The sequence below is a fragment of the Planococcus citri genome, chromosome 2 (assembly GCF_950023065.1).
Source record: "Planococcus citri chromosome 2, ihPlaCitr1.1, whole genome shotgun sequence".
In the NCBI taxonomy this organism is placed as follows: Eukaryota; Metazoa; Arthropoda; class Insecta; order Hemiptera; family Pseudococcidae; genus Planococcus; species Planococcus citri.
In genome coordinates, this window is record NC_088678.1 from 42,608,002 (window position 1) to 42,623,037 (window position 15,036).

The window sequence follows — 15,036 nt, forward strand, 5'->3', positions numbered from 1 at the left end:
AATTTTTGAAAAATTGCACAAAAATGCACGAAAAATGTGATTAGGTATACTCGTAGCTATAACTTTGGAAACCAGTTTTTCTTGTCAGAAGTACCTACACTTTCTGACGATTCTAAAAGTTGTAGCAGCCTTGAGGTCCTCACTTGGGTCTGAAAACACCCACTAATTGAAAACTGTGTTTGAAAACTTATCCACAGATCCTTACTTGGGTATGAATACACCTACTGATTAAAATTTACAACGGTGTTTGTCTGAAACACAGGTCCTCATTTAGGGTCTGGAAACACCCACTTATTAAAACAGTGTTTGTCTCAACCATAGGTCCGTTCTTGGGTCTGGAAACACCCACTGATTAAATCAGTGTTTGTCACAACCACAGGTCCTCACTTGGGTCTGGAAACACCCACCAATTGAACACTGTGTCTGAGAACTCATCCACAGATCCTTACTTGGTTATGAAAACACCTACTGATTAAAACAGTGTTTGTCTCAACCACAGTTCCTAGCTTGGTCTGAAAACACCAACTAAATAAACCGGGTGTTTGTCTGAAACACAGATCCTCACTTGGGTCTGAAAACAGCCACTGGTTAAAACGGTGTTTGTCTCAAACACAGGTCCTCACATGAGTCTGGAAACACCCACTGATTAAATCAGTGTTTGTCTCAACCACAGGTCCTCACTTGGGTATAAAAACACCTACTGATTAAAACAGTGTTTGTCTCAACCACAGGTCCTAGCTTGGGCCTGAAAACATCCACTTATTGAATTAGTGTTTGTTTCAACCACAGGTCCTCACATGGGTCTGAAAACACCCACCAATTGAAAACTGTGTCTGAGAACTCATCCACAGATCCTTACTTGAATATGAAAACAGCCACTGATTAAAACCGGGTTTGTCTCAACTACAGCTGTCCTTTCTTGTGTCTGATAACACTCACTGATTAAAACTGTTTTTGTCTAAACTACAGGTCCTTTCTTAGGTCTGAAAACACCCACTAGTTAAAACGGTGTTTGTCTCAAACACAGGTCCTCACATGGGTCTGAAAACACCCACCAATTGAAAACTGTGTCTGAGAACTCATCCACAGATCCTTACTTGAATATGAAAACAGCCACTGATTAAAACCGGGTTTGTCTCAACTACAGCTGTCCTTTCTTGTGTCTGATAACACTCACTGATTAAAACTGTTTTTGTCTAAACTACAGGTCCTTTCTTAGGTCTGAAAACACCCACTGGTTAAAACGGTGTTTGTCTCAAACACAGGTCCTCACATGAGTCTGGAAACACCCACCAATTGAAAACCGTGTCTGTCTAAACTAAGTACACATCCTTTCTTGGGTCTGAAAACACCCAATCATTTCAGATGCGCAGACTCGAAATCCTGTCTAAACCACAGGAAACTAGACTTGTGACTATAGAAAAGATGATTTCTACAGTTGTTGCTGCCAATCACATTTTTCAAATATTTTGGGTCCAAAAATACCCTTTCGAATGTGCAGATTCAAAATCACGCCCAAACCCGATTTTTTGAAAATTTTGGACCCAAAAAATACCTTTTGAATGCGGAGACTCGAAATCGTGTGACTAGAAAATATGACTCCCAAAGTTGTATGGTCGCCCAATCATATTTTTCGACCATTTTTAGACAATTTTTCCAAAATTTGAGGCCCAATAATACCTTATGGGTCCTATGACTTTTTGACGCAAAATAGGCCAAAAATAGAAATTTTGAGACCTTCGGACCTCAATGGAACCCATAGTTTTGCGATTGGCCTAGTTGAAACGTGACCAAAAACATGACGTTTTCTGCGCCAGTTAATCGATCAATATACAATTCTTGGACTATTTGGAAAAATCCAAGCCGCTGTCGGGTTCTTGGTTTCCTAATTACCAAAGCAACTGAAATTTCTTCAGCTATTCTATCAATGTTCATATTCTAGAAAAAAAGTGAATGAAAATTGATGACTGGTGGACCAAAAAAGGTTTTCTTGAAAATTTTAAAATTTTAAAGTCAAGTAGCCCTCAATCATTGTCAGAGGAATTTAAAAAATTTTAAAAATTTACAAATATTTCTAGAATAAATGAAGACAATTTTTTAGAGGAGTGGAGTTGTTGAATTCACAATTCACTTTACATATGCACTATGCAGCTACACCATTAAAGAAATCAGATCGTTGGCCAAATCATTTTTTATTTACTCGCTGCGAATTGAATCGAATCGAATAGAATTAAATTGAATAGAAAAACAGAAACTGACAAAATAAATTTTAAGTCAGCCGCGGATAAATTAACTGATCACCATTTGATAAATTCAACAGTGAAAAGAATTCGCTAAAGGCAACAAAAGCTTCATCAAGCAAGAGAAAACATGGCGTGGTAATTTCATATAATAAATCACGAGAGCAATTTAATTTTCAACCCTTCTCGAGACGTTTTATCGGTTCGATGACATTTGCGCAGAGAGATACTTAAGCTTCACACTGTAAATATAAATGATAGTACGAAATAGTTACGCGCGTATAGTTCAAAAAATTATAAATTTTTTCACAATTTACATTTCTTATTAAAATATAGCCCTTATTTTTACTCCGCGCTATAGCTCTAAGAGGGGGGGGGAGAAACCTAACACGATGATGGCGGTTTTCGCGAGATGGTACATTGTTTTCTTGTTTTTTTTTGGATATTTTTGCAGTTATGTATGCGTAAATTACACCAGGACGATAAATTATATTTATTTACGACATCTTGCAATGTCAAAAGATTGGATTATTTTGTTTCCGCATTCGTTAAGACTCAGATATAAATAACAATACCGAAAGGGTCAGGTTTCCAGTAATCTGTGTTAAAAACGCACAGAAGCTCTAACGACGCTCTGTAGCTTTCGTCGGTTTTAAAACAAAAGAGAAGTACAGCTTAGTTCTCGTCTTTGCCGACAATTTATCTATGTTTTTGCCCGGTGTGTTTTAAAACGAGCATCGTTTTGAAATAACCGAGAAGGGTTTCATGACGGCCGCGTTAACAAGTTTGATTATTTGCCAACATGCTGTTCTTCTAATACATCGTAGAGGAGAGAACGCAATTTAACTTATATGGACTTATAACAAGACTTTCTTCAACTTTGCAACTTGTATTTTTTTTTCAACTTTTATCATGAAATTTATCGTTATTACTTCTCCTATTCATATCACTTTACCCAGTATCACCCAACTATAAATGGATTCAAGTCGAAATTTCGGTACCGTTTGGTACCACACATCGTTTCACGCGTATAAATCGTTCCTTTTGAAATATAAAATAGGTACACGTGTCCATCTAGTTACCATTTAGTATATGTATTGTAACCGACGCCGATGCTAACTGGTCCACTGTACAAGTGTATAAACCACTGTGGTGTTTCTGAGCTTTGGAGATTTTCATGTGGGATACAATCTCACCTGGGCTCGAATTCGAATTGGTCCTGTAAACAAAAAGAAAAATCATCGAATCAGCGACTGAAATCCAAAACTAAAAGTTTTATCTCGAGATTATAACTCCGCACGGACAAATATCACAGCCTTATTCACTCGATAGTGAAATACTTTAATTTTTATCCGGCTTTTCGGAATTGTAAATGACGACCCGTTTTTGCTTGTACACACCCGACACAAAACTCGAATAAATTTTCCTACTTAAGAAAATTAAATCGTTTATTTTCGTTCTGCCTTCTTCGATATCGTCTTGTATACGCGATGTTTCAAAACAATCATACTGAAACGAAAATTTGCATTACAAATTTCACTTTTTCTTACCAACAACGCCCTCGAACTTCTTGGTCGCGTAATTATGACGCTGCGAAAAACATTTAACGAACGAATTCCTTAAATCAACCGAATATCGTTAGGTTTGAAAATGAGTAGCACGTGTTTCGCGCGATGTCATTAATGCGATGTAGTTTTTCTCTCAGACTAATACTTCGGTATACGAAGGTTCCATAGCCAAAAAAACGCAAGAATTTTGCAAATTTTGAAAATTAAAAAAAAACGGAAGAAAATATGCGAGAGAATTATAACGAATTAAAATGGTTGCTGCATTCCTGGTAAATGTGTAGGCAGTTTAGTGAATTTAGGTATTTTTTTCGCTGTAGATTTTTTAATTTATTTATCAAAACAAAAGGATAGAGATGATTATGAGAAAACGGATGCGGAAAAGATGAAAAAGTTGAAAGACACCGCACACAAAAATGTACTTAAGTATACCAAACAGCAGGCAAATTTTGGATGAAAAAAAGTCGAAAAGGTACACAAAAGTGTCTCGAATTTCATTTTATAATTTTAGACAAATTTTTAAAGACTCAAAATTTCTTAAATTTTTATAGAAAAATCAAAATTCTGATAAAATTGTGATATAAATTAAACTGAAATATTTTCGACTTTTCAAATCAATTGGCGGTGGTTTTAAGCTCTTTTAGAGTCTCGGATTTACCAGATTTTTATGTTTTCCAGGTTTTCCTAGGTTGAGAAAAGATGCTGAATTTCAGTTTGATTCTTTTTACAATAATGTTTTCCAAAAACTGTACAATATAAAAATTTGCTGGAGGAGGCCTCAAAGCAGCTTGAAAACATCACTAATTGGTTCGAGAGATCAAAAATAAGACATGAATTTCACCTCAGTTTCATCAAATTTGATTTTTTCCCACAGGAAATAGATCATTTGAATTTTATTACAAAATTTTGGAAAAAACCAACATAGTGATGTAATTAAAAGAGCCTATCAAGAACTAAAATACATAATTACCAAAATTGTGTCAAAATATTCACAGATGGATCAAAATATGGCTCATTTGTTGGATGTGCAGTGCTCAGTGATAACTTTGATGTTATTCGTTAATTCACTACCATCATTCTACTCTATTCTCTCTGCTGAATTATTTGCAATCAAATTAGCAGTTCAACAAACTTCAAGCATGCAAAATAAATCTCTCATTCTTACTGATTCAGCTAGTGCACTTCATTGCCTATTGGATCCTCATCACCATTCTCAACATCCACTCGCCAAAGAAATAATCGCTTATTTGACCTGATTACCTATTGGTCAAGTTACACTGGCATGGATTCCTGGACACAAAGGCATTGAAGGGAACGAATCAGTTGACAAAATGACAAAAGAAGCAGCCTCACTTCAACCAGTACCAAACATACCAGTCCATAGTGTTGACTTCAAAACTGTAGTGAAAAACCAGTTATATGTAGTATGTACTCAGAATGGTCTAACAAGCACATCTAATAAACTGAGATCCATCAAACCTTCAGCCAAATTCTGGTCCACCTCCTACCAAATTAACCGCCAAGAGGAAACAGTTCTGTGTAAAATGCGTATTGGCCACTCAAAACTTACTCATGCCTATCTCCTTGAAAAAAAAACTCCTCCTTTATGTAGGTACCCTATGTTCTGTCCAAATCATAATCCAGCACATATTAGTGACTGTCCAAAATATCGTGAATTAAGAAATAAGTTCAAACTACTAACTACTTTACCAGACATTCTACTTGATGACCCAGAGACCATAGCCAACCTATTCAAGTTTCTTCACTCCAGTGGTGAGTGGACTAATAACTCAACTGTAACATTTTTACCTGCTGTGCCTCTGCCCTTTGTTGCAGTAAAGGCACGTTAATGGAAAAAAGCAAAAGTAAGTAAGAATTGCCAAAAATTGCCAAAAATTCATCAAAAATTCAAAAATAAAATTCAACACTAGAAAAGTTAAAACCTCGACAATTTATCACATAAAACCAAAAGAGATGTGTTTTTTAGCCATAATTTTTCACGTTCTCATGTAGGCACATATGTAGTAACTTAGTAGGTATAGAATAGATAAAAGTCAAAAGTTTACATTACTATTTTACTAATTAGTAATTACTAATACAAACAACAGTACAAGAAGAAACTATGTGTAGTATAAGGCACTTGTCTTTCTTTTTATAGTTCTAAAATTTACACCTCCTCCCGAGTGTAACTTCATAAGAATGCAGTAAAAAAGTTGGCAAATTGATTGATAATTCAGGGTCTGTTTCCTTTATTAGAAGTGTTTTTTTCCAAACTACCAAAAAGATAATATAGATAGGTATGCAGTTTGTTTTCCACCCAAAATACTTGACAAAAAATATCCTGTTTTGTCAGAATCGCCTGAGAGTCCCATTTTTGCCAAAATTAATCTATAAGTTCCATCTTTTGTAAAGTTACAAAAAAGTCTTAATTTTTGCTTAAATTGCCAAAAAAAAGTACTATTTTTTTGTCAGATGTGTCAGAAAAATGTGGGTGTGATTTATCGGCACGACATAAAAAGGCGTTTTAACGACGAAAAAAGGGCATTTTAACGACAGAAAAAGGCATTGCACGGGAAAAGAATTATTTCACGACGAAAAAAGTTTTTGAACGACAGTAAATCAATGTCAACGACGATATAAGGTATTACCCGACAGAATAATTTAATGCACGTCTATATAATACATTTAACGACAAATCGTGCACGGCAAAGAAATAAAATAGTGAACGACAGAAAAAATATACGAATTGCGCATCAAAAATTGATAAAAAGCACGACATTAAAAAAAACACACAATTCATTTAGTACGTATCATTATACAAGTAGTGCTTTTTTGATTTTTGAGGATCTGCCTCTCTTCCGTTTCTGTCCCAAAGGAATTGACTTCCCTTCAGCAGGAACTTCAATGAGCTTGAGACGAATGTGCATAGGTACCTACCTAAAGTATGCTTGCACAGTGCTGATTTTAGTGTTGTAGGGGCAGGAACAAATTGACGTACATAGGTACGCTTTTCTTTGCTCGACTTATGCAGATCACCAGGCAGCAAACCCAAATAAAAAATTGGAACATCTCCAAACGAATTAAAATCTGAGCTGAACTGAGCAAGAGGCAGGAGACAGTTTACCTTCCTCCAGAGTGATTTTGAAGTTAAAAAATTGTTTAACATGAGGAAATTGAGAAAAATTGCGAAAAATTGCAGTATCTGATTAAAGAAAGAGAAAATAGTGTATTTAATTGAGGTTTATTACTCAAAATATATGAGTTTTTTGACCTTGCTCAGCAATTAGTTCAGCCATATGAAATCAAGAAACTCAAAAATGAACTTCTTGCATAGTCACAAAATGAGTTATTTCTCTGAAAAAAATTTTTCGGCGGGAAATAATTTATTTTGCCGGGCATTTTGTTTTTTTTTGGCGGGGAATAATTTATTTTTCCGGGCAATTCTTTTTTTGGCGGGGAATAATTTATTTGGATGTGGATTACATTTCTTTCGTTGTTTGTATGAGATCGAATTGTCATTTGTATCACTTCAGTTGTTGTGCTGGACTGTCGTTGAAAATTGTTGAAAATTGTCGTTAGAATGCTTTATTTTGTCGTTTGAATGTCCTGTCGTTCGAATCACTTTTTCTGTCGTGCCAATATATATTCCCCGAAAAATGTGTATTTGCAGCACTGTCTTTAATTTATGCCATAATTGTCAAAAGTCTTTTCTCGAGGCGTAGATTGCAGAAAAATTTTGTTTTTTGTCAAAGTTGTCAGAAAGCCAAATTTCTGGAAAAAAAATTGTCAAAAAGTAGGTAGGTATTAACTTTTGTCTAAATTGTCAAAAAGTTCCAACTTGTGCCAAAAATTGTCAAAAAGTCCTGTTTTTTGCCAAAATTGTCAAAAAACGGTTCTCTTTCCCGCCAAAATTGACAGATAAAAGATTTTTTAAATCAAAATCGTCAGAAAGTCGCATTTTTGGTAAAACAGTTGAAAATATCTTCATTTTTGCCTAAAAATGTCAAAAAATTGTTGTATGGATTAAAATTGTCAAAAGTCCTGTTTTTGCCAAAATTATCAAAAAAAGTATTAAGTAGGACTGTTTCTCGTCAAAATTATCAAAAAGTCTCATTTCTGACAAAATTGTCAAAAAGTTTCAATTTATGCCAAAATAGTCAATTATCAATTAATTTTGTTGTAGGTACGTCAAATTAGTCAAGAAATCCCAATTTTCTCAAACATCGTCACAAAGTCCTTTTTACCAAAATTGTTAAAGAAATAAGTAGATATAGGTAGGTAGGTTCCTGCTCACTGTATTTAGCCAAAAATTGACAGAAAATTAGAAATTATTTTTTTTTGTCAAAATTGCCAGAAAGTCCCAATGTTTGCCGAGTTGTCAAAAAGTCCTATTTTTGTTAAAATTGTCAAAGAGTAGGTACATATTGTTTTTTTTGCCAATGAATTAAAATTCTTGTATTTTTGTCAAAAAATCCCACCTTTTGCCTAAATATTCAATATTGATTGTTGAATGATTGAAAAAAAAAAAAAAACGCACGAAACCAACGTAAAACATTGAAAGATGAATCATGCATAATTTTTTTGTACGACTATGAAAATGTTTTTCTGTTCTCCTGAAAAAGTCAGTACACCACTAAACCGAGGTGCTTATTATCACACGCTCTTCTGACCTAGCTTTTCTGAACTTGAAATTTTTCTACCTACTCGAATACCAAATTACCTACCCCGATTCCGAGTGTTATTAAACAGTTTAATAACAGGCAAACACACACACACACACACACACACGCGGGAGCTCTCAGAAAAAATGCTCATACTTTTCAACTGCGTCTGATATACCTCGACTTGGTGAAAAGTTTTTAATAGGAATACGTCTTATTGTATTCGCTGCGGATTAAAGTGATTGATGCCAGATATCGCTTCCCTTTCGTATATATTCAAATTCCCAACAACTTTATATTAATGAAAAAGTTTTTAAATATTGGATCATACTAGAAAGTATTAAATTTCTCGCCGCAGAAATACCACATTACATTTAAAATGAAATTCAATCTTTTTCTTCGATATACCGTATCTGTGCGCGTAATGGATCTATTTCGTAAAGGAAAGCACTTTAGGCTGCTGCTGTACTGATTTTACATATAGAATTATTCTCTCTATTTGAGAATCATTCATTTTATTGGAGATGATGAAAAAATGGAAAATTTTTGAACATTTATTGATCTTTAGGTCATCTACGAGATGATATAAATGTGAAGCTGTTTCAGCATATTCTGGTCTATCTTGATATGAGAAGCAACAATAAGTACGGTTTGCTGTTCTTTTTATTTTTATTTTAGCTATCTCAAATAAAATATGAAATGATTTTTTTTTAGATTACAGTATATCTAATAATGAAGCTGACTCTGACCTGAAAATGCTCCTATAAAACATTTAAGACATCTAGATCAAAGAAAGATGGATTTAAAATACATTTTCTTGCTCCCCCCGACTTCATAATCGTACTTCCGTGAATTTCTGAAGTTTTGCAAAACGTTATCTGTTTATTTTATTTTCTCATCAGATTAAATATAGCTCATGTGATTTCAGATAGAGAAGTGAATACGTAAATGATTAGGGAATGTTTCATACCTATCGAAAATATGAATCAGATAACTCTCCATTCTGAAAAAATATGTTCTCATGTAAACGTTATACGATCTCAAGAATATGTTGAAAAAATTTAACAACCTCAAAAACGGTAAAATCAAAGCCCATTTTCAATCAAAAATTTCCACCGAGTCATGACAATATTAGAAGATTAAAAAGGTAGGTAAATAATCTTTAAAATTCTTTAATTAATTTGTTCCAGACTACAAAATGCATTCGATGAATACTTCTCATTGAATTTTAATTCAATTTTGATATTTATTCACAACAGAAATGTTCCAGAATATCCATTTTCTATTTATATTTCTCACCGGAGTAGCATCATTCCCGAAGTCACGGGTCACTTGCCCAAACCCATATTTCGAAGAGGGTTGGAAAAAATATGGCGATTGTATGGATGATTGCTTTGACAAGTGCATATACAAAGGAGAAATAGGTTTTTATTGTACACATGAAGTAGATAAGAAATTTCATTGTTTTTGCGGTACAATAGGAGAAACAGTGACTTATTTTGAATTCCAGACAGAGAAGCTGACAAAAAGCGTCTTGTTCAGGAATTGATTTTCTAACAGGGAAGATCGCTATAGTGTTTTAATTATTACGAGGCACGAGTATGGAGTATTTTTTGATCAAGCTTAGATATGTATTGGTCTTAATGGGCCATTGAAAATAAAGAAGTTCGAGAAGAGTTGCGAAGAGATCACCTGATACGTGGTATGTTGGATAAAAAAAAGAGGTGTCCCTAAAAAGGCTACTCTTCATTTTGAGCAGATTTTTGAGCTACGTACCGTAGATTTTTATAAATACAAATGTAACTTCAAATCCTTCACTTTACATTGACCTAGTTGATTTCCCCCTTCCCCAATTAATTGAAAAATATTAAACGAAAATGATCTCATTCGGAATACTTAGCTATCCAGCTTTACGAAGACTGCTTTACATTTTAAAAGAAGATAATGTATTATTTTGAAGAAAGGTTATCTAATAATATTTTTTCATAAAATTTACTTTACCAAAATCTCTTTTTGAGACCTGAAAGACTCTGAACACGCTTATTTGGCACCTTTAAAGTGTTTTGATACTTCTAAACAATGTGTTTTTTTTTGGAATAATTTCTTATATTTCACTGTTTGTTTACAGTGGCTTCATTAGGAACCTACGTACAATATTCATTTTTAATATGGATGTCCAAATTTTCATGAATTATACATACTTTTAGTATTTTCTAGCATCCTTGAAAATTTGAAAAAATTCAATTGAAAACTGCCAAAGATGAAATTTTTAAGCAGAAAAGTCAATTTCATTCTTTTGGAGGGGGTAGGGAGTAATCTATTGATCTGAAATTCTGGTCGCGGAGGTAAATTGAATTATTATTGAAATCAATTTAGCTGTAAAACCTCTTACCTACTGTTGTTGAAAAGTACATTATAACCATTAGGTATACCTAAGCAATAAACTCTTCTTATTCTTTTTCAAATAACGTGGATTTAAAAAATTTTGAGATACAAACCACATCTAAGGTGAAAGTATAAACTCTGGTTGGAAAATGCCCCATAAAAAATGTGAAATCGCTAGATCGAAGATCATTCAATTTACTTCAACGTTAGTTACTTTTGGACAAATCAATGTTTTATATGTAAAACGCTAATCTGTTTATTCAATTTTCACTCTCATCGTAATAGCTAATATTGAAAACTTCTCAAGTAGGTAGGTACCTAGATTCGAAATTTTTGACCTACAACCAATCTGATTAAGCGTATGTACATATTTCACGTAATTTCAGATAAAGAAGAGAATTATCGAGGTAGGTAATTAAGGAATGTTTCATATCGAAAATACGTATAAAGCAGATAACTCTCGATTTTAAAATGATGATACATGTTTATAAGAAAGTGTTGAAAGTTGAAATACTTCAAAACGATGAAATCGCAGCCTTTTTTTCAGAATAATCGTCACCAAACCATGCTGATAGTAAAAAATTAAGCAATCAATTGTTGGGTAAGTAAAAAGCCTTCGATTTATTTGTTCCAGATTAAAAAATGCATTTGATGAATAAGTGATAGGCCTATACCTACTTCGTTCTTACTGAATTTTGATTCAATTTCAATATTTTCAACAGAAATGTTTCAGAATATTTATTTACTATTCATAATATTCGTTGTTGGAGTGACGTCATTAAAAGAGCCACCAATGCCACCACACAATCCATCTTCATACCGCTCAAAGGGTTGGAAAAAAATAGACAAATGTTTAGAAGAGTGCTTTTCCGAGTGCATTTCCCCATGGGAATTGAATTATTACTGTTCAAAAGAAAAGGATAAGAAATTTCATTGTTTTTGTGGTATAAATCCAATCGGACCTACAGTGACTTTCGCAGTAGAGGGGACGACATAAAGTGTTTAATTCGAGAACTTGTTTTTCAGCAATGAAATCAATGGCGTTTGAATTGTGTATACTCATTGAGTATTTTTTGATCTACATAAAAGGGCAATTAAAATAAAAAAGTTCGAGAAGAGTTTTCAAGAAAACAGACCAAAGTATCCCTTAAAGTTGGCCATATTTATGCTGGGTGAAAATTACTAATGACTAGCATAAGGATTGATTAACTCTGATTTTTAGTAGTTGGTTTTTATATTAAAAAAATTGTCTAATTTCAGTATAAAGCACCTTCTTATAAAAAAATAAATTTTTTACGTTTTTACATTCTAATACTTACAATTAGATTTGGTGCATTTTCGTGCATTTTCATAAGAAAGGCCCAATGTAATATAGCCTTCATAAGCTCGGGTATTAAACTTTCTGTAATAGGCTATATGGGGTCGGTTTATATCCCATGACTTTTTGGTCATAGAAGACTTTGTGGGGTCATGAACTCATCACAAAAAAATCAATTTAAAAAAAATTCAATTTTCAATTCCAAACATCAAAAAAGTTCAAATTTATTCAGTTGTCTTATTTTGACCTTTTTCTGACGTACCTATTTCATGAAAAAGTTGATAAAAATTACACTCGTAGCAAAAAAAAATAAAATTTGTTTATTTTCTCAACTTCCTCAGAATTTTGATTTTTTTGTGATTACCTTAGTTCATTTCATCGAGTGTACGAGTTTTTGCAACTTTTTCAACGGATACGTAAAAATAGGGGTCAAATAGGTCAACTTCGCCAATCAAAACTTTTTTTTCATGTTTTAAATCAAAAAATCGCATTTTTTCGCAAACTTTCAATTTTTTAAAATCGAATTTACGAAATAATGCCATCCTAATTTTTTAATATGTTGTTCAACACAAAAAGTTGTCTAAGTATAATATATTTTTTTCAGAATTTTTGAGGGTCGGAATGATGTGAATACTACGTTTTGAAACTTTTCGAGCTAATTTTTTGTACGAAAAAAAGCGGCAACACTGGTTTTTATGATATCGCCAAAAAGCTTTTCAAAACCCCTAACTATTGGAAAAACTTCAATTTTGGTAGGTATCGCGGTTATCGAGTAATCCACTGCTGAAATGAATGATATTTAAAGTTCACTGAAAACTTTGACACCCCCTAGCACTCTAGCAGCCTTTAAAAGAGGGCTAGAGGGCTGCGATTCACGCCATTGGTCATCTCTTCGGAAGGTCTTTCTACAGGAAAAATTTCAAAAAAATCGCCGACCCCCCCCCCACTATTCTTCGTCGAATTGACGTAGAATGACCCACATTTATCTTCGGAGAGGAGACTTTACCTCGATTTTTTTCGTAAAAAATGGGCGAATTTTCACCGTTAATATCGAAGAACGTATCCAAACAAATTTACCTTTTCAGCTTACTTAATATTGTAATGTATCATTAAAAATACTTCTCGACGAATACCGAATGAGCGGAAATTTCCATCGTATTCGAGTTTCATATAAAAGTCAGCAGTAACGAAAACACCAAAAGTCACCGATAAAAGTTTCGTATATTAATGTACAGCGAGCAACAATCAACAAACGTCCAGATAAAGTTACAATTCTCGAGTGTACACACGATTACAATTTCATATTTTGTAATTCTTAGCGAAAAATAAGCTTGGTACAGCGAATAAATTCAGCACGATGGGGAGCGTTGCGTTCGCTCTTCGCTCTTCGTTGTAGCATGACTGATATGGCAAAATACTATAAGTAATACGTATACAGTGGTACAAGACCTCGGCGGACGAAGTATGCAGTATAAAATAGTCTCTAATAAAAAGTGGAATACTTAACCGCCATAAATCAGTATGCATATCAGCTGAATATATATACCGCGAATCGCGAATCGCGAATACGAATGCACAGTGTAAATATTTGCATTCACTTTGGGAATCACCGACAAGTTTCTAATCTAGCGATGCACGCGCCGAACATGATGAAGACATGCGAATAGATACCGTCGCTAATACACCGGGGGTTTAAAATTTAATTTTGTCTCTTCGGATAATTTCACGGTAGAGAGGTGGAAAACACCTTCGCATAAACAAAAATCACACAGCATACTCACGTAATTCCTGTCGAAAGTAACTTTCCACGAGTACTCCAAACTATACTATCGGCTGGATTTCCTTCGGCTTGCTTGGCAACGCACGATACTCGTACCATACTACCGGCTTTGTAATATCGTTCCGAGACCGGCCTACCTTTTTCGTCCAATATTTGCACTTCGGGAGCTGCGAAACAGAAAAAAAATTCGCAAACGTGATTTTTCTGCCATAATGGTATTTGGAAATTGTTCTCATTTTCTAATGTACTTTTCCCAAGTGTAAGTATATATAAGAAAACTACGTCCAATTCCCCGTTGCTACATACGAGTAAGTATAACTAAGCGAGAAGTTTCTTTCTTCTTTTTAAAAAAAGAAGCCACGTCAGCACATATCAATATTATTTTATTTAACGAAACTCGAACCGTCGAAATGCAATAATTTACACATGAAATAGTTCAAATGATACGAACATCGTAAACGATTGTTTTTTTTTCTCTCTACCAAACGATTCTCCGTCTTCTTCCTTCTATTTCTCCATTTTTTTTTTTCAGTAAGAGCGAAACATTTCGCTCACATTTTATACTTAAGTATGACACTAATGCAAGCGCATTATGTCAGTTTAATATTCCGCTTAAAAATTCTACAAGATTGTTTTACAATAGCTTTTGAGAAGTAGTGTTACGAAATAAGAATTTTTTGAAAACTTTTTATAACGTGCTATCTGCACAGTTATGTAAAAAGTTGAAACTATACAGAGAATGATTTCGTATAACGAATCACACGACATGAAATTAATAAGTGTTTTCGTCCAATGAAAACACAATTTTATAAACCCCTATTATATTGTAAGTACCTACATAGTAAGTATACGTAGGTACTCATTACCTATACTTTTACGAGTATATCCTAACAGTTTACTTGCATAAATGCATATAGCAGATACACCATTTTTTTCACATTAAGTACCCACTTACCGATCCATCCACCTACATACCTAACGTAATATAACTTCACGTGTAAGTACGCGGTAACATTCCGCAATCCACAAAAAAGAGACCAATTTTACTTTCAAATTCGGAGTACCTTGAAGTTTCTATGACATTAAT

The 15,036-nt window shown here is 33.8% G+C and overlaps 1 protein-coding gene and 1 long non-coding RNA gene across 8 annotated transcripts in view; one reads left to right on the top strand and one right to left on the bottom strand.

The window, feature by feature from the left end:
* Nucleotides 1-15,036, bottom strand: part of LOC135835880 (zwei Ig domain protein zig-8-like) — a 294,812-nt gene that overhangs the window by 3,651 nt on the left and 276,125 nt on the right. For all 7 annotated transcript variants that reach the window (XM_065350350.1, XM_065350344.1, XM_065350346.1 and 4 more), the window contains 2 exons: nucleotides 13,951-14,116; nucleotides 3,323-3,459 (listed from right to left, as the gene is read on the bottom strand). In XM_065350350.1, coding sequence (XP_065206422.1) covers nucleotides 3,323-3,459; nucleotides 13,951-14,116 — 303 coding nt within the window. The remainder of the gene's footprint in view (nucleotides 1-3,322; nucleotides 3,460-13,950; nucleotides 14,117-15,036) is intronic.
* LOC135835877 (uncharacterized) lies at nucleotides 9,396-12,155 on the top strand. The gene is made up of 3 exons (XR_010556964.1): nucleotides 9,396-9,613; nucleotides 9,726-11,452; nucleotides 11,574-12,155. It is a non-coding gene; the product is annotated as an uncharacterized LOC135835877 (long non-coding RNA).